General features: G+C 44.9%; 3 protein-coding genes across 11 annotated transcripts in view; all 3 read right to left on the bottom strand.

Annotated features, from left to right (window-relative positions):
• LOC102983402 (protocadherin gamma-C4) overlaps positions 1–27,082 on the bottom strand; it is a 169,933-nt gene that overhangs the window by 104,142 nt on the left and 38,709 nt on the right. The window contains exons 1-2 of one of the 9 annotated variants that reach the window (XM_055086807.1): positions 6,290–8,714; positions 5,533–5,642 (exon numbers count right to left, since the gene is read on the bottom strand). The exons of 3 other annotated variants lie outside the window; for them this stretch is intronic. In XM_055086807.1, coding sequence (XP_054942782.1) covers positions 5,619–5,642; positions 6,290–8,695 — 2,430 coding nt within the window. In that variant the 5' untranslated portion in view covers positions 8,696–8,714 and the 3' untranslated portion in view covers positions 5,533–5,618. Of the gene's footprint in view, positions 1–1,753; positions 4,318–5,532; positions 5,643–6,289; positions 8,715–11,176; positions 14,106–21,423; positions 24,010–27,082 lie in introns of those variants that run through there. 5 more of the 9 variants (XM_024123540.3, XM_028493321.2, XM_055086804.1 and 2 more) reach the window with 5 other exon arrangements.
• On the bottom strand, positions 16,347–18,992 carry LOC102983961 (protocadherin gamma-A8). The gene has a single exon (XM_024123573.1). It carries the CDS (start codon positions 18,855–18,857, stop codon positions 16,347–16,349), a length of 2,511 nt encoding a protein of 836 aa, XP_023979341.1. The 5' UTR covers positions 18,858–18,992.
• The window catches only part of LOC114486729 (protocadherin gamma-A7-like), a 2,994-nt gene continuing 2,405 nt past the window's right edge, over positions 26,494–27,082 (bottom strand). The window contains exon 2 of the mRNA XM_028492991.2: positions 26,494–27,072. Within this exon, the coding sequence (XP_028348792.1) occupies positions 26,494–27,072 (579 nt within the window). The remainder of the gene's footprint in view (positions 27,073–27,082) is intronic.

Genomic DNA, 27,082 nt, shown 5'->3' with positions numbered 1-27,082 from the left:
CGCGCAGGCTCAGCGGCCATGGCTCACGGGCCCAGCCGCTCCGCGGCATGTGGGATCTTCCCGGACTGGGGCACGAACCCGTGTCCCCTGCATCAGCAGGCGGACTCTCAACCACTGCGCCACCAGGGAAGCCCTGTGTTCTGTTTTTAAAGGCAAGTGACATTTTTATGGCAGAGACTAGTAGTTACCTACCATGACATACAAGCCTTCGTCAATATCTGTTATTACATTTTTTCCAAATTAACCATATTTTAATATTTATGTATACTAAGTACTAAAGGTTACTCCCCAAGACAGAAACTTTAAGTGACAGTTTTCCTACTGCATGGTTAAAAATATGACCCTGAAGGATGCTTTACTTTTTTCCTACTAGCTTAGGAATAAAGAGTATTTGAAATAATTATAATGTATGTATGTCATAATGGATTTCCAGACATGTTAGCCCTCATATTCAGCATGTTCAGAATAGAACTTTGAGTCAATTTTAAAGCTTATTTTCAAAGTCTCCTACAATGCCATTTATTATCTGAAATAACATTGTGTTTAAAATCACATTACATAATACATTATTCTTTTCCTTATGTCTAAAAGCCAGTAAAATATTCTTAGAATCTCGATAGCAGTTCCTGAGAATATTTTCCTAAATCATCTCCCATAGCCAGATTTATTTCTAGCCTCAAAAGTTGCAGGATTGAGCCATAAAAAACAGTTGAAGAGGGGCTTCCCTGGTGGCGCAGTGGTTGAGAGTCCGCCTGCTGATGCAGGGGACGCGGGTTCGTGCCCCGGTCCAGGAAGATCCCACATGCCGCGGAGCGGCTGGGCCCGTGAGCCATGGCCGCTGAGCCTGCGCGTCTGGAGCCTGTGCTCCGCAACGGGAGAGGCCACAACAGAGGGAGGTCCGCGTACCGCAAAAAACCCCTCACAAAAAACAAACAAACAAAAAGTTGAAGAATAATTTTTATTTCCTATGTTTTGTCTTCTCACAGGGTCCAGTCTAAGAAACCCCTCTTCAGCAAGCATAAACTATAGGGGGTTTCAAATTATTAATAATCTGATATTATAGTGTTAGGAAATCAACAGCTCTGAGGATGAGAATAAATTATGTTAAAATTTTTCACTATTACAAGAATAAAGCATCCTTTTCTAGGATTTGGAAATGGATGATATTTGAAGTTTGAATTATCCTCCGAAATGGTCTTTAAATGCAAACAACCTCTACAAACATGTGAACAGAAACACGTCACCTCTAAGGGGTGTTGTCCTGTCACAGAAACAGAAAAGAAGTACTGAGTCTGGGCTTTCAGTTGTTTTTACAAGAAGAACGCATTTCTTATTAATTTACCCTTACAAAGATAGCATCAGCTGCAGAAATGTTTTTAGAGTAAGTTCACAATGGGGCCATTGGAGATAACAATAGTAACAAATTTCAGGAATGGAAACCAGTCCTAAAAATTAGTAGTGAACCGTGGTAACCACTGAAGCAACCTCACCCAAAGAGCCATGCCCAATGCCTGATAATGAGAGCAGTCCCAAGAGGAAGGTTTCCACTGACCTTAGGCTAATCATTATGAGAAAGCAAAAATTGTATCAATGATGTAACCAATAAATGCCTCCTATAGATGTTAGAGCAAAAATTAGGCCCAGTGAAAATTTAAACGTATGGTGAGAAATATGTTAATATCAACTTATCCTAAAGTGCAAACACTTAAGTAGAAAACCATTTTTTTTTAAGTAAAGGAAAAGTTGAACTCACTGGAACCAAAGGGGTGTCTTCTATAGGAAACCTGGAATCATCTGAGGCGCACAAAGGCTCGGTTTTCTCACAGCTCTCCTGGCTGACGAGCGTGTCCGCGTAGTTGGGCTGCGGGAAGATCACGTGACTCCCCCGCGAGTCCGCGGTGAGCGAGACCTCGTGGGAATAGCTCTGCAGGAAAGCCCGCACCCCGTCCACGCCCACAAAGTGAGACGTGGGCACACCCGCTAACCTGCTTCCTGAAGCCTGGAGCAGGCTCGACGTGTGCCAGCGCCTCAGCCTGAGCGCCAGCAACACAATGACAAAGGCGAGGAAGACGCAGGAGACCGCGGCCACCGCCACCACCAGGTACAGCGTGAGGCCTGAGTCGTCGGGGCTGGCGGGAGACTCAAGGCTGCCTAGTTCAGCCAGGACGTCGGGGATGCTGTCAGCCACGGCCACGGTGAGCGAAACGGTGGCAGAGAGAGGGGGCTGGCCGTGATCCTGGACCGCCACCACCAGGCTCTGCTTAAGCGCGTCTCTGTCCAGCAGGGCCCGCGCTGTGCGCACCTCGCCGGTGTGCAGCCCCACCGTGAAGAGTCCTGGCTCGCTGGCCTTGAGCAGGCGGTAGGACAGCCAGGCGTTCTGGCCCGAGTCTCTGTCCACAGCCACCACCTTGGTCACCAGGTAGCCTGGTTCTGCAGAGCGGGGTGCCAGCTCCACACCCGTGGAGCCATCGGTGGGAAGCATGGGGTACAGGATTTCTGGCATATTGTCGTTCTGGTCCAGCACGAACAAGCTCAGTGACACGTTGCTGCTGAGAGGTGGGTCCCCGCTGTCTCTTGCCCTCACCTGCATTTGAAGATCGCGAAATTGCTCGTAGTCGAAGGAGCGCAGCGCGTATAGCACACCAGTGTTGGAGTTGATGGAGACATAGGAGGAGAGAGGTGCCCCTTGGATGGTGTCTTCGGCTAAGGAGTAAACAACCCGAGCGTTCTCATTGCTGTCGGGGTCGTGGGCTGTCACCGAGAAGATGGAGGTGCCTCTAAGGTTGTTCTCAGGGAGATAGACTGAATAGGAGGTTTGAGAGAAGGAGGGTGGATTGTCGTTGACGTCGACCACGTGCAGGGTGATGAGAATTTCCATGGACAGGGATGGTGTTCCTCTGTCTGTTGCGGTCACTGTGATGTTATATTCAGAGGTTTTTTCTCGGTCAAGATTTTGGACTGTCAACAATCTATAATAATCTTCTACTGACTTTTCTAATTGAAAAGGTAGAATCTCCTTGATGGAACAGACAACTTGGCCATTCTTCCCAGAGTCTCGGTCATGTGCATTGAAAAGAACGATTACTGTTCCTTGGGGAGCATCTTCCCTCACTGGACTAAATAAAGATGTAATGGTCACTTCGGGTCTATTGTCATTGACATCTTCCACTGAAATGAGTACTTTGGTACGATCCTTCAATGCCCCACCATCTTCAGCCTGTATTTCCATGTCATAAAATGCACATTCTTCATAATCTAAACTCTTTGCTGTTGATATTTCGCCAGTATTTTCATTAAGCTGGAATAACGGAGATTGTTTTTCACTAATTTTCCAGAATTTATAAGCCACTTCTCCGTTGGTTCCCTCATCCGGGTCGCTAGCGCTTACAGTAAGCAGCCGGGTGCCCGGGGGCACGTTCTCTGGGACTTTCACTCGGTAAATCGGTTGAGTAAAAACCGGGGCATTGTCGTTTGTATCCAACACTGTCACTCGGATGTGCACTGTGCTGGAGCGACGCGGTTCGCCTCCATCGGAGGCGACGAGGACCAGATGGTGAGCAGCCTCCTCCTCGCGGTCCAGGGCGCGCTCCAGCACCAGCTCTGGGCTTATAGTTCCGTCGTCTCCAGTTTGCACGTCCAGGGAGAAGTGGTGATTGGGGCTGAGCTGATAGCTCTGCAGGGAATTCAAGCCCACATCGGGGTCAACAGCGTCTGGGAGTGGATAACGTGTTCCGGGCAAAGCAATTTCGTTAATTTTTACTTCTAGATTTTCGACCTGGAATTTCGGATTATTATCGTTGATATCAGTTACTTCTATTTCTATTCCGTGAAGCTGCACCCTGTCTTCAACCAGGACTTTAAAGTTCACCAGACACCGCGCGCTCTGAGCGCAGAGCTCCTCCCGGTCTATCCTGCCGGCGGTGACCAAGCTGCCGCTTCGCGGGTTCAGAGCAAAGAGCTGCGTCTTACCTCTGGAGACGATGCGGACTCCCCGCTCCGCCAGCTCGCGGAGCTCCAGCCCCAGATCCTTGGAGATATTCCCCACGATATAGCCTTCTTCTGTCTCTTCAGGTACCGAGTAGTGGATCTGGCTAGCCCCGGTCTCCCACAGCCTCCCCAGGAAAAGGCACAACAGGACCAGTGTTCTGTGCAGGCGATTCGTTGGAGCGGCCATTGTTGCTTCACTAAAGATTTTTTTCAGAATAATTTCTGTGAACGCTGATTCCTTAGGTTCTGTTTTCCTCCTGCAGATTATGGTGATCTTTTTCCTCAGGAGAAACCCGTAGTACCCCAGGCTAAGAGGCTGAGTTATGTTGCAGCCCCGGAGTCGGTTTGTGGGATCTGAGCGGCTTTGTGTAGTTGCAGATCCTAATATCCAGACGGAGCGCTGATTGAGCTTTTCTTAGAGTTGGTGAACAGCGGCGCTCAGAGTCCTGAGCCGTTACTACACCCACCCACTCAAGTATTGAGATATGCAATACTTCTGTTATAGATGACTGAAAAAGAAAACACTACTCTCTAACGATAATGATTTTAGATTTCTCTAATTGTGTAGTGCATTCATATTTCAAATGCAATTACCATTTGTGGATATTTTAGTTGGAAATGAAGTGGAATGAAATTATATTAAATGTCACTTTGGTATCAAACAAACTTAACTCTTATTTTTGCTAGAATTTTGTTCTCACTCACTAGATATTTAATTATTCAAATTTCCTTTTTTATAATGTTTCAAATACTTTCTATAGGTCATTATTTATTTTCTGAAGTAATTAGAATGTGCAATCCTCCTTGGAAATACATTCATATTTTTCTTAATTTTATATGTATAGTACATAATCATATTGAATGAATATATGGATTATTCACCTTGAAGCTATTTTATAAGGCTAATTCATTTTCATAGTGAAATTCCTGGAGTAAGGTCTCCTTAAGATTTTCTTTACAAAAATTTAATTAGGCAATGGTACTAGATTTTATCACCTAATATTGCTAAACTTTAAATGGATTGGGTTTTTAAATTTTACATAGTTATGATTGTTAAACTTTTATGCTATCACAATTTTTTTAATATTTAGTTTTTTGTGTGCATTCATAGTGCATGCACAGCCTATGGCATCCGGAAGATTCAGATGAACATACATTGAAAAGTAAGTTTCCATTTCAATTCTTCCATCAAGAAAGTATGCAATTTTAACCTAATTTTAAGCCTCCTATTATAAGGGTCATCTAAACTTATGTAATAATTTGGGGAAAAGAACACAAGATGTAGAATGAATTATTACCACAAAAAGTAAAAAGTAAGTACCACAATAAGAAATTTCTTTCGGCAATTTGTAAAGAAACTATTTACTGAAGCAGTTCCTAGCAAAAAGACTGATACTTATGTAACGGCATCTTTGTATGTGCTTGAAATTAGTAGGTTTTGCCTTTAAAATGGAAAATTCAGAATTCTCCTTCCCTCCTATAGTTAGAAGAAGGATGAGGAAACCTCCAGTCACTAATGTTTAGGGCTCCAAGTAATAAAACAAATCCAGTGACCTTCCCCCCTTTCTTCTTCAAAAAATATAGGTTGGGAATGAGAGCACATTATGGAGGCAACAGCATTTCCTTTTCTTTTACCAAGTATCTCCTTCTGTTAACTATAAAGAAGAAGAGAAATTTGTATTCAAGAAAACTTGAAGAAACTTAGATAATGACTTCAACTTTCTGATGAATTCACTGAGTTGCTCTCTACACACACACACACATCACAGCGTATTTTTTCTTAAAAATTTTAAGGATTTCAAAGACTCATAAATAGGTAGGTTTAAGGAACTAGACATGAGGAATAAATATAAGAAAGGGATGGAAACTGTACCAATGAAATCAGTGAAAGAAGATACCTAGTAGTACTCTTTTTGCTTTAAAGAATGAATTGATTGCCTACTTTAAATTTGATGTTTACTTATATATAATAAACATTTAAATATGTTAAATAAAGAATGAGAAAAATCAATGGGTAAATTTCATTAGCTTAGAAAAAAGATAAGAAATCGGCGAAAGACTTTGCGGCGAAGCAAAGAGCATATTCTCTCTTCTTTGTAAATCCGAACTGAGTAACATAACTCTATTTTACGTCACATGCTAACCCAAATCACCATTCCCCATGAAGATTGGATATACAGCTTTCTGATGAGCTATAATATTCCTAAGACAACTCGCTAGATTAAAAATATAATGTATTTTCATATGAATAAACAAAATTGTGAAGATGATGAAAAGGAGTAGACACTTAAATGGAACTCACCGCCGTTAGAGTTTCAGGATGGGAAGTTGACTCACTGGAATTACAAAGTGGAAATGAGGTCCCAGATGAATCACCACAAAGTATGTCTTGTCCTGAACTCAACTGCTCATTACATTTTAGTAAATTAAACTCTGTCTTTCCAGTATGGGCAACGCACAGATTGTAGGAATAAGGTAAAGTTCCTTCACTGTAGTTGGGGGGAACCATGGGTCCAGACTTGACACAGACACCAGGCTGAAAGCAGCCCCAGGCAGCGGGGCTGGAGGACCGTCGAAGGTGGAGGGCGACCGCCAGAATCACTGCCAGGAGGAAGAGCACCGAGATCAAGGCCAAGGCCACCACCAGGTAAAACTGCAGCTCAGCCTGGGGGTCAGTGGGCTCAGGGTGGTCACTGAGGTCCGGCAGCGCCTCCTGCAGGCTGTCCGCGAAAACCAGGAGCAGCGTGGCGGTGGCCGAGAGGGGCGGCTGTCCCCCATCGCGCACAGCAACCAGCAGGCGCTGGCGGGCCGCGTCCCTGTCGCCCAGGGCCCGCGCCGTGCGCACCTCGCCCGTGCGCAGCCCCACGCTGAAGAGTCCGGGCTCGCTGGCCTGCAGCACGTGGTAGGACAGCCAGGCGTTGTGTCCAGAGTCGGCGTCCACCGCCACCACCTTGGTGACCAGGTAGCCGGGCTGCGCGGCGCGCGGCACCGTGTCGAAGAGCGCCGAGCCGTCGGGCCCCAGCGCCGGGTACAGCACCCTGGGCGCGTTGTCGTTGCGGTCGCCCACCAGCACGCGCAGGCTCACGTTGGCGCTGAGCGCGGGCGAGCCGTGGTCGCGGGCCTGCAGCGTCAGCTCGAAGGCGCGCAGCTGCTCGTGGTCGAAGGCGCGCTGCGCGAACACCACGCCGCTCTCTGCGCTCACGGACACGTAGGATGACAGCGCGCGTGGCTCCAGGTCGCTGGCCACGATGGAGTAGGAGACGTGGCTGTTGGGCCCTAGGTCGGGGTCGGAGGCGCTGACTTGCGCGATGGAGGCTCCAGGCGGGTTGTTCTCGGCCACGTGGACCACGTAGGAGGCCTGGTGGAAAACAGGAGCGTTGTCGTTGACGTCAGTAATATGCAAGGTGACACTTATGCTGGTGGAGAGGGGCGGCTTGCCCTTGTCGGTGGCTGTGATGGTGACATTGTACTCCGGTGTCTGTTCTCGGTCCAGGGTCCCGTATGTTACCAACTTGTATGAATTTTTGGACGAAGAGATTATCTTAAAAGGTACTTCACCCTCTAATCGGCAATTAACCTCCCCATTCTCCCCGGAATCTCTGTCATGTATTTTGATCAAAGCAATTAGCGTTCCCGGCACTGCGTTTTCCAGAATCATTTCGACTAGGGAATGGAACGTAACATCTGGCCTGTTGTCATTTTCATCTTGAATGTTAATTTCAACTGTACATTGTGCAACCAGTCCTCCACCATCCCTCCCTTCCACCACGATAGAATATTCCTTGATTTCTTCAAAATCCAGTGTGTTTAGAGTTGTAATTTCCCCATTCTTTGAATTCAGACCGAAGACTTGCCCGGTCTTGTAGAAGGAATAAGTGATTTCTGAGTTGACGCCCTCGTCCTGGTCGGTGGCTGACACCTGCAACACAGTGGTGCCTGGGGGCACGTTTTCTCCAAGGCTGACTCGATATACGTCCTGGCTAAATACCGGGGGGTTATCATTGGCATCAGTGACCTGGATCCGGAGCTCAGTAGTGCCGTTTAGGGGTGGATCTCCGCGGTCTGAGGCCGTCAAGATTAAACGATGATAACCCTGTTGTTCCCGATCTAAGGGTTTCTCCAATACCAGTTCTGGGTATTTACTACCGTCTTGTTTCTCCTTATTTATCAACGAGAAACTAGGGCTAAGAGAGAGTTTATAAGTCTGCAGAGAGTTTAAGCCAATATCTGCATCTTCTGCGACTTCTAATATAAATCGCGTGCCTGGCAGCGTAGACTCACTTATTTGCAGCTCAAAGGAATTTTGCGTGAATTTTGGTGTGTGGTCATTAACATCCTCGATCTCCACATTCACGTGATAAAAGTTCAATGGATTTTCAGCAACAGCCTCAAATTCTAGAGCACAAGCTGGCTTCTTCCCGCATATCTGCTCCCGGTCTAGCCTGCTGCTAACAAGTAACTCCCCGCTCTCTGAGCGCACAGTGAAGTAAGGCTTCTCCGAACTGACCCGCAGTTTCCGAGTCGGTAACTCGTGGACACTGAGTCTCAGGTCCTTGGCGAGGTTCCCCACCACCGAGCCCTCTGGCATCTCCTCGGGAATCCTGTAGCGGATCTGCTCAGAGAGCGCCAGGCAGAACAAACACAGCAGGAACGGAAAGAGCACTGGCCGCCTCTCAGCCCAGCCCCTCTCCCCAGCTCCGCTCCCCATCCCTCTTGCTCCCCTCAGCTTGCTCACCGGCTTGGAGACGCCGGATTACAAACAATCTCTGTGCTGCTGTTGTCCGGAGCTCCGAACAGCTTTATTCCGGCGTTGGGGGGTCAGGCAGGGTTTCTTCTTCTCCAGAGGAGGAAGCGGTGGAAAGGCTGGCGAGTCTGAGATGGGAAAGTGCGCTGCGTCTGCGCGAGGAGGTCGCCAGCACCAAGCTCTCCACTTTGGCCAACAGCGGCGCCCAGAGTCCGCACTGGGAAACTGCAGCCCCCGCTGCTTAAGTTTAAACAGCTAAAATAATTATAACCGTATGCCTAATTTAATAAGCCATATTTTTACGTTAATATATTTAATATCTTAAATTATCAAGACTTCCTTAAGGTATCTTTTCTCTTGTTTCCAAATTATTAGAAATATCATGTTGGGTCTGTATACAAACTTACATATATTTGTCCATTTATTTCAGCATTCTACAAACATACATTGAACTTTTGCTTTGTGCTAAGTACTGTCCTTGTCAGTGGCCATATAACAAAGAATAAGACACAGGTCTTGCCCTCAGAGAGTTTACTGTCTGCTAATTTCACGAATCATTTCTGTTTATTAGCTATGATATATAAAAAAAATTTTATGCTTCTTTCACTGATTCCTATGTTTACCCCGAACATTTCTACATACTCAATGCTATTTCATATCACATATATTAGAGAAATCAACACTGTTGAAAATTATTTTGTAAAATTGTGTAATTTTATACCAATCCTCAAACATCTCCTTCTGATAATCTCAACACTCTCTTTACAAAATAATTTATTTTTACTCTTCTATCTCAAGAAGTATTCATTCAAAAAAACTGTCCCTATGATGTAGCCAGGATATTATTTACTGTACCTCCTACTTCATATCTCAAAATTAACTGGCTTATTTCATACCCAATATCACATATAAAATCATCCTTAAAATATATTGAAATGTTAGTCTATCCTTCAATACAAAGTCACCAAGGGATATTCTAATAGAATGCATTAGCTCCTTATCTATGTACTTATGTTATACTAAAGTAATGGCTTCAGAATTGGAGGAATTGAGCTCATGGTAAATGTATTTACATAAATTCACTGAATGTAGTGACACCTGTTCTAATTATTTTACTCCATTTGTTTAAGAAAAATTTTTGCAATTAGTGAACGCTTTGAGCAAGAGTATTGGGGCAACTTTCCACACACTTTTTAAATTTGCAAAGTGTCAACAGAATAGCTGTCTCCTCAAGTGACTATACACCCAAACACTACAGAAAATATGAAGTTAACTCCTACCCATTGTATACGCAAAATTGGAGGGAACATAGCACAATCCCTGGGAAATGTCCTTTTAATTACTAACGAATAATTCATTGTGATTTCCACTCTCATCTGATGACAAATCAGAGGTTAATTTAAATGCTATAACAAGGGATACAGAAGTCATATAGTCCAGACGGAATCATTTTTAATTGAATTTTAATCATTTTTAATTGAATCATTTTTGATTGGCTTGTTTAGAATTTGTGTACATGTAACTTCTGTTCTTAAAACCAACACTCCCAAACTCTAACCATGAGAACACAGCACATTTCACATGGCTGTACAGTCAAAACAGCTCATTGGAATTCTAATGAAACGTGTTCTTCTGTATTTTACAAAAGTCATTTTCAACAATTTAAAATGACATGTTATTGCAAATTTGATGGGGGCAGGGGGCAATGGCCATTTTAAGCTTTAGATTCTATGTCTCCATTGGTATGAGTCCTGGGTGACCACTGACACACAAAAACAGTGGTGTGTGCATTAGGGACCAGTCTCATTTACCACCACCCTTTAAAATATGTTTGTTTTGAAATATAAGAAGTATTAAAGCTTTGAACGGTAGTGATCCAGATGCAGGACTCAAAAAAGAGGCTTAAAGTGAAGAAAATTTCAAGAGCCTAGTTTTAGTTTTAGGAAAGAATTCTTAGGATTCTTTGCAATCCTAAGAATCCTAAAAATTCTGAGATGTATTTTACTTTTACTAAGCTAATGCAAGGGTTTAGAAGCCTCAATAATGTTTTGTAAGTTCTAATTTATATATATACATATATGTGTATATATATACACACACACACACACACACACATATTCCTATATATAAAATGAACTGACCATATGTGATTGGGTAACTATTTCTTAAGTGAATAAGTGATAATTGTGGTAAAATATGGAAGGCTTTAGGAGGTCAAGAGTTCATATTTAAACAATCTTGTCTAAGCCTTTGGAAAGCAGATAAAACAATTATGTTGATTAGAACTCAATTTTATGGTATCACTAACACAAACCCAAAACTTTGTGGTACACCTTAAAAATTATTTTTAAACTTTCTTCACAATGCATGTTTCAAAACACAACTTAAATTTGTAAAAAATATAATTCCTCTAAGAAATAAATGTAAACAAAGAACTGAACTCACCTGAACAGAAGCAGCTTCATCCCTACATTCATGAAAATCTCTGGATGCTAACAAGGAATCATTTTTCTCACAGCTCTCTTGGCTGATGAGCGTGTCCGCATAGTTGGGCTGGGGAAAGATCATGTGACTCCCCCGCAAATCAGAGGTAAGGGAGACCTCATGGGAATAGGTCTTCAGGAAAGCCTGTACTCCCTCCATGCCCACAAAGCCTGAGGCTGGCAGGCCTGCCAACCCGACGCCCGAAGACTGGATAAGACTCGACTTGTGCCACCGCCACAGTCTGAGAGCCAGCAGCACAATGACAAAGGCGAGGAAGATGCAGGAAACAACGGCCACCGCCACCACCAGGTATAGTGTGAGGTCTGAATCGTCAGAGTTGGTGGGGGTCCTCATGCTCCCCAGGTCGGCAAGGACTTCTGGGATGCTGCTGGCCACTGCCACGGTGAGTGTGACGGTGGCAGAGAGAGGGGGCTGGCCATGGTCCTGGACCGCCACAACCAGGCTCTGCTTGAGCGTGTCTCTGTCCAGCAGGGCCCGCGCTGTGCGCACCTCGCCCGTGTGCAGCCCCACCGCGAAGAGTCCCGGCTCGCTGGCCTTGAGCAGGTGGTAGGACAGCCAGGCGTTCTGGCCTGAGTCTCTGTCCACAGCCACCACCTTGGTCACCAGGTAGCCAGGCTCTGCAGAGCGGGGTGCCAACTCCACGCCCATGGAGCCATCGGTGGGAAGCATGGGGTATAGGATCTCTGGCACATTGTCGTTCTGGTCCAGGATGAACAGGCTCAGTGACACATTGCTGCTGAGTGGAGGGTCCCCACTGTCACTGGCTGTCACCAGTAGCTGCAAGTCTTGGATCTGCTCATAGTCAAAGGAGCACAGCGCATATAGGACGCCAGTGTCAGAGTTGATGGAGACATAAGACGAGAGAGGCGTCGCCATGATCAGCACGTGGTAGGACAGCCAGGCGTTGTGTCCAGAGTCGGCGTCCACCGCCACCACCTTGGTGACCAGGTAGCCGGGCTGCGCGGCGCGCGGCACCGTGTCGAAGAGCGCCGAGCCGTCGGGCCCCAGCGCCGGGTACAGCACCCTGGGCGCGTTGTCGTTGCGGTCGCCCACCAGCACGCGCAGGCTCACGTTGGCGCTGAGCGCGGGCGAGCCGTGGTCGCGGGCCTGCAGCGTCAGCTCGAAGGCGCGCAGCTGCTCGTGGTCGAAGGCGCGCTGCGCGAACACCACGCCGCTCTGTGCGCTCACGGACACGTAGGACGACAGCGCGCGCGGCTCCAGGTCGCTGGCCACGATGGAGTAGGAGACGTGGCCGTTGGGCCCCAGGTCTGGATCTGAAGCGCTAACTTGGGCGATGGAGGCGCCCGGCGGGTTGTTTTCTGCCACGTGGACCACGTAGGAGGCCTGGTGGAAAACTGGAGCGTTGTCGTTGACATCTGCGAGGCGCAGAGTGAAGCTTATACTAGAGGAGAGGGGCTGCTTGCCTCTGTCGGTGGCCATTATAGTGATGTTGTATTCTGGGATCTCCTCCCGGTCCAGGGTCCTGTCTGTCACTAGCTTGTAATAGTTCTTCGAGTAAGATTTCAATATAAACTCGGCCTTTCCTAAGATTTGGCAGTAAACTTCTCCATTTTCTCCAGAGTCTCTATCTCTTGTTTTTATCAAGGCGATCACTGTTCCTGGTGGTGAATCCTCTGGTAGGGGAGTAAATATTGAAGTCACAATCACTTCCGGTGCACAATCATTCTCATCGAGAATGTCGACTTGGACACTGCAATGGGCTGCTAGATCTCCAGGATCTTTCGCTTCTATAGTGAGAGTGTAACTACTAGCGATTTCAAAATCAAAATCATCCTTTGTCGTGATTTCTCCTGTTCTTCTGTCTAAGTTAAAAAATTGTTCCACTTGTTCATCCACATTGTGAAAGGAGTAGATGATCTCTGAGTTGACGCCCTCGTCCTGGTCGGTGGCTGACACCTGCAACACAGTGGTGCCTGGGGGCACGTTTTCTCCAAGGCTGACTCGATATACGTCCTGGCTAAATACCGGGGGGTTATCATTGGCATCAGTGACCTGGATCCGGAGCTCAGTAGTGCCGTTTAGGGGTGGATCTCCGCGGTCTGAGGCCGTCAAGATTAAACGATGATAACCCTGTTGTTCCCGATCTAAGGGTTTCTCCAATACCAGTTCTGGGTATTTACTACCGTCTTGTTTCTCCTTATTTATCAACGAGAAACTAGGGCTAAGAGAGAGTTTATAAGTCTGCAGAGAGTTTAAGCCAATATCTGCATCTTCTGCGACTTCTAATATAAATCGCGTGCCTGGCAGCGTAGACTCACTTATTTGCAGCTCAAAGGAATTTTGCGTGAATTTTGGTGTGTGGTCATTAACATCCTCGATCTCCACATTCACGTGATAAAAGTTCAATGGATTTTCAGCAACAGCCTCAAATTCTAGAGCACAAGCTGGCTTCTTCCCGCATATCTGCTCCCGGTCTAGCCTGCTGCTAACAAGTAACTCCCCGCTCTCTGAGCGCACAGTGAAGTAAGGCTTCTCCGAACTGACCCGCAGTTTCCGAGTCGGTAACTCGTGGACACTGAGTCTCAGGTCCTTGGCGAGGTTCCCCACCACCGAGCCCTCTGGCATCTCCTCGGGAATCCTGTAGCGGATCTGCTCAGAGAGCGCCAGGCAGAACAAAGACAGCAGGAACGGAAAGAGCACTGGCCGCCTCTCAGCCCAGCCCCTCTCCCCAGCTCCGCTCCCCATCCCTCTTGCTCCCCTCAGCTTGCTCACCGGCTTGGAGACGCCGGATTACAAACAATCTCTGTGCTGCTGTTGTCCGGAGCTCCGAACAGCTTTATTCCGGCGTTGGGGGGTCAGGCAGGGTTTCTTCTTCTCCAGAGGAGGAAGCGGTGGAAAGGCTGGCGAGTCTGAGATGGGAAAGTGCGCTGCGTCTGCGCGAGGAGGTCGCCAGCACCAAGCTCTCCACTTTGGCCAACAGCGGCGCCCAGAGTCCGCACTGGGAAACTGCAGCCCCCGCTGCTTAAGTTTAAACAGCTAAAATAATTATAACCGTATGCCTAATTTAATAAGCCATATTTTTACGTTAATATATTTAATATCTTAAATTATCAAGACTTCCTTAAGGTATCTTTTCTCTTGTTTCCAAATTATTAGAAATATCATGTTGGGTCTGTATACAAACTTACATATATTTGTCCATTTATTTCAGCATTCTACAAACATACATTGAACTTTTGCTTTGTGCTAAGTACTGTCCTTGTCAGTGGCCATATAACAAAGAATAAGACACAGGTCTTGCCCTCAGAGAGTTTACTGTCTGCTAATTTCACGAATCATTTCTGTTTATTAGCTATGATATATAAAAAAAATTTTATGCTTCTTTCACTGATTCCTATGTTTACCCCGAACATTTCTACATACTCAATGCTATTTCATATCACATATATTAGAGAAATCAACACTGTTGAAAATTATTTTGTAAAATTGTGTAATTTTATACCAATCCTCAAACATCTCCTTCTGATAATCTCAACACTCTCTTTACAAAATAATTTATTTTTACTCTTCTATCTCAAGAAGTATTCATTCAAAAAAACTGTCCCTATGATGTAGCCAGGATATTATTTACTGTACCTCCTACTTCATATCTCAAAATTAACTGGCTTATTTCATACCCAATATCACATATAAAATCATCCTTAAAATATATTGAAATGTTAGTCTATCCTTCAATACAAAGTCACCAAGGGATATTCTAATAGAATGCATTAGCTCCTTATCTATGTACTTATGTTATACTAAAGTAATGGCTTCAGAATTGGAGGAATTGAGCTCATGGTAAATGTATTTACATAAATTCACTGAATGTAGTGACACCTGTTCTAATTATTTTACTCCATTTGTTTAAGAAAAATTTTTGCAATTAGTGAACGCTTTGAGCAAGAGTATTGGGGCAACTTTCCACACACTTTTTAAATTTGCAAAGTGTCAACAGAATAGCTGTCTCCTCAAGTGACTATACACCCAAACACTACAGAAAATATGAAGTTAACTCCTACCCATTGTATACGCAAAATTGGAGGGAACATAGCACAATCCCTGGGAAATGTCCTTTTAATTACTAACGAATAATTCATTGTGATTTCCACTCTCATCTGATGACAAATCAGAGGTTAATTTAAATGCTATAACAAGGGATACAGAAGTCATATAGTCCAGACGGAATCATTTTTAATTGAATTTTAATCATTTTTAATTGAATCATTTTTGATTGGCTTGTTTAGAATTTGTGTACATGTAACTTCTGTTCTTAAAACCAACACTCCCAAACTCTAACCATGAGAACACAGCACATTTCACATGGCTGTACAGTCAAAACAGCTCATTGGAATTCTAATGAAACGTGTTCTTCTGTATTTTACAAAAGTCATTTTCAACAATTTAAAATGACATGTTATTGCAAATTTGATGGGGGCAGGGGGCAATGGCCATTTTAAGCTTTAGATTCTATGTCTCCATTGGTATGAGTCCTGGGTGACCACTGACACACAAAAACAGTGGTGTGTGCATTAGGGACCAGTCTCATTTACCACCACCCTTTAAAATATGTTTGTTTTGAAATATAAGAAGTATTAAAGCTTTGAACGGTAGTGATCCAGATGCAGGACTCAAAAAAGAGGCTTAAAGTGAAGAAAATTTCAAGAGCCTAGTTTTAGTTTTAGGAAAGAATTCTTAGGATTCTTTGCAATCCTAAGAATCCTAAAAATTCTGAGATGTATTTTACTTTTACTAAGCTAATGCAAGGGTTTAGAAGCCTCAATAATGTTTTGTAAGTTCTAATTTATATATATACATATATATATATATGTGTATATATACACACACACACACACACACACACACATATTCCTATATATAAAATGAACTGACCATATGTGATTGGGTAACTATTTCTTAAGTGAATAAGTGATAATTGTGGTAAAATATGGAAGGCTTTAGGAGGTCAAGAGTTCATATTTAAACAATCTTGTCTAAGCCTTTGGAAAGCAGATAAAACAATTATGTTGATTAGAACTCAATTTTATGGTATCACTAACACAAACCCAAAACTTTGTGGTACACCTTAAAAATTATTTTTAAACTTTCTTCACAATGCATGTTTCAAAACACAACTTAAATTTGTAAAAAATATAATTCCTCTAAGAAATAAATGTAAACAAAGAACTGAACTCACCTGAACAGAAGCAGCTTCATCCCTACATTCATGAAAATCTCTGGATGCTAACAAGGAATCATTTTTCTCACAGCTCTCTTGGCTGATGAGCGTGTCCGCATAGTTGGGCTGGGGAAAGATCATGTGACTCCCCCGCAAATCAGAGGTAAGGGAGACCTCATGGGAATAGGTCTTCAGGAAAGCCTGTACTCCCTCCATGCCCACAAAGCCTGAGGCTGGCAGGCCTGCCAACCCGACGCCCGAAGACTGGATAAGACTCGACTTGTGCCACCGCCACAGTCTGAGAGCCAGCAGCACAATGACAAAGGCGAGGAAGATGCAGGAAACAACGGCCACCGCCACCACCAGGTATAGTGTGAGGTCTGAATCGTCAGAGTTGGTGGGGGTCCTCATGCTCCCCAGGTCGGCAAGGACTTCTGGGATGCTGCTGGCCACTGCCACGGTGAGTGTGACGGTGGCAGAGAGAGGGGGCTGGCCATGGTCCTGGACCGCCACAACCAGGCTCTGCTTGAGCGTGTCTCTGTCCAGCAGGGCCCGCGCTGTGCGCACCTCGCCCGTGTGCAGCCCCACCGCGAAGAGTCCCGGCTCGCTGGCCTTGAGCAGGTGGTAGGACAGCCAGGCGTTCTGGCCTGAGTCTCTGTCCACAGCCACCACCTTGGTCACCAGGTAGCCAGGCTCTGCAGAGCGGGGTGCCAACTCCACGCCCATGGAGCCATCGGTGGGAAGCATGGGGTATAGGATCTCTGGCACATTGTCGTTCTGGTCCAGGATGAACAGGCTCAGTGACACATTGCTGCTGAGTGGAGGGTCCCCACTGTCACTGGCTGTCACCAGTAGCTGCAAGTCTTGGATCTGCTCATAGTCAAAGGAGCACAGCGCATATAGGACGCCAGTGTCAGAGTTGATGGAGACATAAGACGAGAGAGGCGTCGCCATGATGGTGTCTTTGGTCAGAGAGTAAGTGACCTGGGCATTGTTGCCACTGTCAGGGTCATGGGCAGTCACAGAGAAGATGGAGGCACCTCTGGGGTTGTTCTCCGGGATATAGGCTGAGTAGGAGGCATGAGGGAAAATGGGTGGATTGTCGTTGATGTCTGCCACGTGCAGGGCAATATGAATTTCAGTAGATAGAGGTGGGGTTCCTAGATCTGAGGCCATCACTGTTATATTATACATAGAGATCTTTTCTCGGTCCAAATATTCCCATATCACCAATCTATAATAATTATCTATTGATTTTTCTAATTGAAAAGGTAAGTTATCTCGTGTGTAACAGACAACTTGACCATTCTTCCCAGAGTCTCGGTCATGCACATTCAAGAAGGCAATTACTGTCCCAGGAAGAGTATTTTCCAAGACTGGGCTAAACAAAGATGTAATGGTCACTTCGGGTCTATTATCATTGACATCTTCCACTGAAATGAGCACTTTGGTCCGTCCCAGAAGTGCCCCCACATCTTCAGCCTGTATTTCCATGTCATAAAATGCACATTCTTCATAATCTAAACTCTTTGCTGTTGATATTTCGCCAGTATTTTCATTAAGCTGGAATAACGGAGATTGTTTTTCACTAATTTTCCAGAATTTATAAGCCACTTCTCCGTTGGTTCCCTCATCCGGGTCGCTAGCGCTTACAGTAAGCAGCCGGGTGCCCGGGGGCACGTTCTCTGGGACTTTCACTCGGTAAATCGGTTGAGTAAAAACCGGGGCATTGTCGTTTGTATCCAACACTGTCACTCGGATGTGCACTGTGCTGGAGCGACGCGGTTCGCCTCCATCGGAGGCGACGAGGACCAGATGGTGAGCAGCCTCCTCCTCGCGGTCCAGGGCGCGCTCCAGCACCAGCTCTGGGCTTATAGTTCCGTCGTCTCCAGTTTGCACGTCCAGGGAGAAGTGGTGATTGGGGCTGAGCTGATAGCTCTGCAGGGAATTCAAGCCCACATCGGGGTCAACAGCCTCTGGGAGTGGATAACGTGTTCCGGGCAAAGCAATTTCGTTAATTTTTACTTCCAGATTTTCGACCTGGAATTTAGGGTTATTATCGTTGATATCAGTGATTTCTATTTCTATTCCCCAAAGTTTCCCTTTATCCTCAACCAGGATGTTAATATTTACAAGACACCGCGCGCTCTGAGCGCAGAGCTCCTCCCGGTCTATCCTGCCCGCGGTGACTAAGCTGCCGCTTCCCGGGTTCAAAGCAAAGAGCTGCGTCCTACCTCTGGAGACGATGTGGACTCCGTGCTGCGCCAGCTCGTGTGACTCCAGCCCCAGGTCCTTGGAGATGTTCCCCACGAAGGATCCTTTGTCGCTCTCTTCAGGCACGGAGTAGTGGATCTGTCCTCTCCCGATCTCCCCCAGCGTGCCCAGGAGCGCGCACAGCAGTACCAGATGGCCGCGTCCTCGGTAATTCTTTGGAGTGGCCATTGTTCTTTCACTAAGGAATCCACTCAGAATCTTCACTGGGCATATATGTTTTCTTTACCTTGTTGCTGCTTTGCAGATCATCTTATGGAAAGCTGGAGTTTCCCAAATTTAGGGGCGGAATTTTGCTGCAGTCCTGCAGTTGGTTTGTGAGATCTGCGGGTCTTTGTGAGGTGGGAGCCCAGAGTATCCGGATGGTTTTTGGTTACATTTATCTCCAAGTAGGTGAACAGCGGCGCTTAGAGTCCTAGGCAGTTACTGCACTCACTTAGATTTGTAATATTGCATGCTAGATTACTTAGGAAAAAATTACTACTTGTTTTTTACAGTTTGGAATAATTTATCTCTGAATTCATATTTTAAAAGTAATTGCCAAGAAGTGTGGGATGAAGTAGGGTTAAAGTCTTACAAAGTATTATTAAATGATCAGATTTTTGGGGTTAGTGTCATATTAAATTACTCAAATTTCTGGAATATATTTACTCTTTTAAAAATAAAATTTTATTTCTTATTATGCTCTAAGCTTTATTGTTAATATCTTCAATATCTATTATTAAATAAGAACTACAGTTATCACTGGAGATTAATTCATTTTTAGACTAAAATACACCTGTTGGAGATGACTGACACAGAAGTTGTTTTATTTGGTTTAAAACAATATTTATAGTAAGCTTCCTGTAGAGTTGTTGCCTTTTAATATTCTTTTTAAAATGGCATTTTAATTACACATTAATAATGTTTTCAAATTAATATTGTGATGTTTTACTAGGATATGTGCTTTTACTTTGAAGTTTTAACAGAGATTATTTAAATTTTATATATTTCTTATTTAAATAGAAAATACTTGAAAGATACAAATGAATACACAATGAAAAGCAAATTTCCATCCTATTCTTCTGCCAATGAGAGATGATTACATTTTAAAGCCGACTTAGTTAACTTTTAAAGGTATATGTATAATCTAAAGGTAATTTTACCTTAACTAGCACTTTGATCAAAAGAACCACAAAATTATCACTAAGGAGTCAAAAAGAGCCAGTGCAAGAATAAATGTCTCTTTTCTTCAGCAGTTTGTACAGTGGCCATTAACTGAAGCAGTTGCTAAGGGAAATCTAGCAAAGGCCCGATACAATGTATTATCATCTTGTGTATGTACTTGTATGCACATAATACTGTCTAAAATTTGTCTAAAATTTGAAGAATTCAACATGCTATTTTTCTCCTAGAGATAGTAGAATGACTAGAAGACCTCTAGATATATTAGTTTAGGGTTGCAAAAAAAAGACATTTCAAAAATTACATAGGAGAAGTGTGTGTGAGAGGAATAACAGAGGCCAAAACATTGTGTTTTCTTTGATAGAGGAAGCCTATAGAATGAGCATCAATACAGATTAATCCTGAAAAACCTATGCTGCAAGTAAGGAGAACATGCTTTTATCTTCTGGTGAACATAGTGAATCTACTGATAAATAAAATGATTTTACATACACACACACACACTACAATGAATACAATTACAGTAGGTCCATCTACATAAAAATACAGGTTAAAGATGTTATTCTAGGAGTTTTTGAAACAAAAGAGAAGTAAATATAGGAAACAAAATATCAGATTAGTATGGAAACCATAATAGTTAAATCAATTAAGAAAAATACCTAATTTTAGCTTATATTTTTTCTTTAAAGGTTTATTTATATGACTGCATACCTTTACATATACAGTATGTCCAAGCTGAAAAAAAATCACAATATATTAAGCTGTGGAAGAAAAATTTAGAGAAAAATCTCAGTAGTTTTACAGGAGACCCTATAACATTGTGTAATGTTTCCCTTGTAGATAAAAACCACAACTTCACTGCTTTGTAAATCTGAGCCTGGTAAGACACCACTAAAAGACACATAACTGCTCCGAATTCAACCTCCCTTGAAGAATGGTATGACAGCTTTTTGACTGGCTACTACACTCTTAAGACAATGTTTGGATCAAAAAATTGTATATTGGCATACATTGGTAATATTTTGAGTTTGGTTCCAGACCACTACAATAAAGGGAATAGCACAATAAAGCGGGTCACAGAAATTTTTTGGTTTCCCAGTGCATATAAAAGTTATGTTTTAAGTGTGCAATAGCATTATATCTAAAAAAATGTACATGCCTTAATTTAAAATACTTTATTGCTAAAAAATGCTAACCATCATTGGAGCCTTCAGTGAGTTGAACCTAATCTTTTTGCAATAGTAATATCAAAGATCACTGATTATAGATCACCATGACAACTATAATGAAAAAGTTTGAAATATTTTAAGATTTAAAATATTGTGACACAAATTGTGACACAAAGACATGAAGTAAGCAAATGCTGTTGGACAAATGGTGTCAATAGAGTTGCTTGACCCAGGCTTGCCACAAAGCTTCAACATGCAAAACAACAACAACAACATCAACCAAAAAACAAAGACTCAGTATCTGCGAAGCGCAATAAAGCAAAACGAAATAAAACAGAGATACGCCTATATTTTCTTGTGAATATGGAGAACTGTCTAGACCATAAGAAGCAGGTTATACTTACAGGAAACTCACCTGATGGGAGGCTGACTCACTGGAATTACAAAGTGGAAATAAGGCCCCAGATGAATCACCACAAAGTATGTCTTGTCCTGAACTCAACTGCTCATTACATTTTAGAAAATTAAACTCTGTCTTTCCAGTATGGGCAACGCACAGATTGTAGGAATAAGGTAAAGTTCCTTCACTGTAGCTGGGGGGAACCACGGGTCCAGACTTGACACAGACACCAGGCTGAAAGCAGCCCCAGGCAGCGGGGCTGGAGGAGCGTCGAAGGTGGAGGGCGACCGCCAGAATCACTGCCAGGAGGAAGAGCACCGAGATCAAGGCCAAGGCCACCACCAGGTAAAACTGCAGCTCAGCCTGGGGGTCAGTGGGCTCAGGGTGGTCACTGAGGTCCGGCAGCGCCTCCTGCAGGCTGTCCGCGAAAACCAGGAGCAGCGTGGCGGTGGCCGAGAGGGGCGGCTGTCCCCCATCGCGCACAGCAACCAGCAGGCGCTGGCGGGCCGCGTCCCTGTCGCCCAGGGCCCGCGCCGTGCGCACCTCGCCCGTGCGCAGCCCCACGCTGAAGAGTCCGGGCTCGCTGGCCTGCAGCACGTGGTAGGACAGCCAGGCGTTGTGTCCAGAGTCGGCGTCCACCGCCACCACCTTGGTGACCAGGTAGCCGGGCTGCGCGGCGCGCGGCACCGTGTCGAAGAGCGCCGAGCCGTCGGGCCCCAGCGCCGGGTACAGCACCCTGGGCGCGTTGTCGTTGCGGTCGCCCACCAGCACGCGCAGGCTCACGTTGGCGCTGAGCGCGGGCGAGCCATGGTCGCGGGCCTGCAGCGTCAGCTCGAAGGCGCGCAGCTGCTCGTGGTCGAAGGCGCGCTGCGCGAACACCACGCCGCTCTGTGCGCTCACGGACACGTAGGACCACAGCGTGCTTGGCTCCAGGTCGCTGGCCACGATGGAATAGGAGACGTGGCCATTGGGTCCCAGGTCAGGATCCAGCGCGCGGACTTGAGTGATGGAGGTGCCAGGAGGGTTGTTCTCTGCTACGTGGACCACGTAGGAAGCCTGTTCGAAAACTGGCATGTTGTCGTTTACATCACCGATGTGCAGGGTTTTGCTTGAGCTGGAGGAGAGGGGCGGCTTGCCTCTGTCAGTGGCTGTGATGGTGATATTATACTCAGGGGTCTGCTCGCGGTCTAGAACTCCATCTGTCACTAATTTATACGTGTTTCTTGAAATATTGAGTATTTTAAATGGAACATCGCCTTCTAATTTACAAATAACTTCTCCATTGTGTCCGGAATCCTTGTCACGGATTTTGAGCAAAGCAATGTGTGTTCCCAGCTTGGTGTCCTCCATAATAAGATCTGGTAGAGACTGGAATATCACTTCTGGGACATTGTCATTTATGTCTAGGACTTCTATCTCCACGGTACACTGGGCAATCATTCCTCCACCATCCTTTGCTTCCAAAACTATGGAATATTCTTTGACTTCCTCAAAATCTAACGCATTTAGAAGAGTAATTTCCCCAGTATGAGAATTCAGGTCAAACTGGGTAATCTGGCCTGCTTCAGTGAAACAGAAGGTGATCTCGGCATTGACACCCTCATCTTGGTCGGTGGCCATCACTCGAAGCAGAGTGGTGCCTGGGAGCACGTTTTCTGGAAGCTCTACCCTGTATAGTTCTTGGCTGAATACTGGAGGGTTATCGTTGGCATCAGTCACTAGGACTTGTATCTGTGCAGTACTGCTTAGGGGTGGATCCCCGAAATCCAAGGCCATCAAGGTCAAGTGGTAGGACGTCTGCTCTTCCCTGTCTAAAGGTGTCTTCAGTACCAGCTCAGGGTATTTACTGCCATCTAATTTCTCTTTAATCACAAGTGAGAAATGATCATCAGGACTGAGCTGGTAATTCTGTAGTGAGTTGGTACCAATATCTGCATCATGGGCAGATCCTAAAATAAATCGTGCCCCAGGCTTTGTGGACTCACTTATTTGCAGCTCAAAGGAATTTTGCGTGAATTTTGGTGTGTGGTCATTAACATCCTCGATCTCCACATTCACGTGATAAAAGTTCAATGGATTTTCAGCAACAGCCTCAAATTCTAGAGCACAAGCTGGCTTCTTCCCGCATATCTGCTCCCGGTCTAGCCTGCTGCTAACAAGTAACTCCCCGCTCTCTGAGCGCACAGTGAAGTAAGGCTTCTCCGAACTGACCCGCAGTTTCCGAGTCGGTAACTCGTGGACACTGAGTCTCAGGTCCTTGGCGAGGTTCCCCACCACCGAGCCCTCTGGCATCTCCTCGGGAATCCTGTAGCGGATCTGCTCAGAGAGCGCCAGGCAGAACAAAGACAGCAGGAACGGAAAGAGCACTGGCCGCCTCTCAGCCCAGCCCCTCTCCCCAGCTCCGCTCCCCATCCCTCTTGCTCCCCTCAGCTTGCTCACCGGCTTGGAGACGCCGGATTACAAACAATCTCTGTGCTGCTGTTGTCCGGAGCTCCGAACAGCTTTATTCCGGCGTTGGGGGGTCAGGCAGGGTTTCTTCTTCTCCAGAGGAGGAAGCGGTGGAAAGGCTGGCGAGTCTGAGACGGGAAAGTGCGCTGCGTCTGCGCGAGGAGGTCGCCAGCACCAAGCTCTCCACTTTGGCCAACAGCGGCGCCCAGAGTCCGCACTAGGAAACTGCAGCCCCCCCTGCTTAAGTTTAAACAGCTAAAATAATAATAACCGTGTGCCCAGCTGAAAAACCTTTTCTAGATATCTGTATATTTAATAACGTTTAATTTGTACTATTAGAAACGTCATTATCCCAACTTTCCAGGTTTTTAGGTAAATCAGGTAGGTTTGATATATAAACATCTATATACTGACATAATTATTCCCCGACTTTCAAATCCGCACTAGTAATAGAATGATAACTATAACACAGACTTGGCCTAAACGATCTCAGAGCATAGGAATTGTGAATACTTATTAATTAGCAATATATTGATAAGGTTTTATCTTTTTTTTCCTCGTCGCCTTTTCCCTTATTTTTCCTTAACTTTTTGGTAGCTAATTCATTTCATTTTTTTCCAGAGAGCAACAGTAATGCTGAAATTGTCTTTTAAAAGGGCACAATTTATACTTACCTCTCTTCTTCCAAAATAGTTTCAGTGATTTCTTTATAGTAACATTACTTGATTTTAACTTCCAATATGTCACTTAAAGAAATAATGCAGCCTTTTAGAAAAGAGCCTATCCCTCTCCTTCCCATTGCACGATTATTTTCTTGGGTATAAAATGCAACATGAGGGCTTCCCTGGTGGCACAGTGGTTGAGAATCCGCCTGCCAATGCAGGGGACGCGGGTTCAACCCCTGGTCTGGGAAGATCCCACATGCCGCGGAGCAGCTAAGCCCGTGCGCCACAACTACTGAGCATGTGCTCTAGCGCCCGTGACCCACAACTACAGAGACCGAGACCCACAACTCCTGAGCCCGCGACCCACAACTACTGAGCCCGCGTGCTGCAACTACTGAAGCCCACGTGCCTAGAGCCTGTGCTCCACAATGAGAGAAGCCACCACAATGAGAAGCCCACTCACCGCAACGAAGAGTAGCCCTGCTCTCCCCAACTAGAGAAAGCCTGCACGCAGCAACGAAGACCCAATGCAGCCAAGAATAAATAAATTAAATAAATTTATATATAAAAAATGCAACATGAATCTCCAAAACTACCAGGGGGAGAATATATTTTGCTTTGCAACACAAACTCACGAAGCATGGTCTATGTACTGAGGCACTTGTTCCCACTTCTGTACTTATCACACCTCGTAATGACAGTTGAAGGAAATAGTCCCTAGAAAGTTTATTTGCAATAGCTCACTGAATTTAGTGATGATTTCTCCCCTTTGTTTAAAAATATTTTTAATCATCTAATAAATTTGGTTGGGAGGGTTCTTTTTCAAAATACCTGATAGCCACATTTCTGCCTCATAGAGTGTCAGTAACATTATCCTCTCCCCCAAGTGATTGTACACCTGAACACTGAAGAATGTATGAAATATACTTCCACAGGACTGCACAGACCTTTATATGCAAAACACCACCTAACACAACATTATGCTAGAAAAAATGTGCTCTTACCTAATACTCAAAAGGTCCCAGTAAACAAGATTACTTTGTCATCAACTACTTCCTGATACTAATCAACTGATGTATTGAGTTATACTAAAATATTATATAACAAGTATAGAAGTAGTTAATTGCAGACTAGATTACTTCTAACTGAATTTTTCAGCAGACCCAATAAGTAAAATTCACTACTGGTCTAGGACTTGAGTGTATGAGATGGTTGTTTCATAAAGCCAGCATCCCAAATCTCCCACTTATAGAGCCCACATACACACTTTGAATGACTGCATCACTAACACAGCACATTAGAATTTGGGGTAAAAACATGCAATGGCCTATTTCACAAATGTTACTTATAACATTTGAATGGCATTTTATTTGATGTCACATTTTATTGGTTTTGGACAATGACCTTTAGTGTGGTATTAGACTCCATGTCTGTCATTGATAAAGATCTCAGTGAAGCCTGACACACACACATTTCATTCTTTAGGCATCAATCTAACCTTCTACCAGGACCTGACTTTAACAGACAATTATGGTTTAAATAGGTCAAAAGCCATGGAGGTTTTCAAGGCCACCAAGGGGAGTTACATGGAAGCAGAAGCAAGGCACAGAAAAAGTCTTCAGACTGAAAATTTTTTCAAGAGCCTTTTATAGATCTGATCTAAAGAGAGTCCTGAGAAAACGGAGGTGTACTTTCTTACGAACCTCGTGCAATGAGAAAGACTTAACAATTCATTCTCATTTATAAAATACATGAATTAAGAACACCATGTGGAACATAAGTAGAAAGTATAAAAATGTGATTATCCACTTATTCACAATCTTGTCCGTATGCTTTCACAATAAATATGATGCCAAAACCTATGTCAATAAGCGTTCCATGTTAAAGAATCACCTCTGAAATAAACGATTAATCTTGCTTTACCACTTGAGAGGTTTTTTTTTAACCCATCTTCAAATCACTTATTTCGCAAAACAATAAAGAAATTTACACAAAATATAGTTCTTCGAAGAATATAAATGAATGACTGAACTCACCTGAATACTTTGGGCTTTATCCTTACATTCATGAAAATCTATGGATGTTAACAAGGGATCCTTATTCTCACAGCTCTCCTGGCTGACGAGCGTGTCCGCGTAGTTGGGCTGCGGGAAGGTCACGTGACTCCCCCGCGAGTCCGCGGTGAGCGAGACCTCGTGGGAATAGGTCTGCAGGAAAGCCCGCACCCCGTCCACGCCCACAAAGTGAGAGGCGGGCACGCCCTCCAACCCGCCTCCTGAAGCCTGGAGCAATCGCGACGTGTGCCAGCGCTGCAGTCTGAGCGCCAGTAGAACGACGACAAAGGCAAGAAAGACGCAGGACACTACAGCCACGGCCATCACCAGGTACAGCGTGAGGCCGGAGTCGCCAGAGTCGGCAGAGCGCTCGAGACTACCCAGGTCGGCCAGCACATCTGGGATGCTGTCAGCCACAGCCACCGTGAGTGTGACAGTGGCAGAGAGAGGGGGCTGGCCGTGGTCCTGGACTGCCACCACCAGGCTCTGCTTGAGC

The sequence above is a fragment of the Physeter macrocephalus genome, chromosome 8 (assembly GCF_002837175.3).
Source record: "Physeter macrocephalus isolate SW-GA chromosome 8, ASM283717v5, whole genome shotgun sequence".
Taxonomy (NCBI): domain Eukaryota; kingdom Metazoa; phylum Chordata; class Mammalia; order Artiodactyla; family Physeteridae; genus Physeter; species Physeter macrocephalus.
This window is presented reverse-complemented; position numbering and strand designations above follow the sequence as displayed.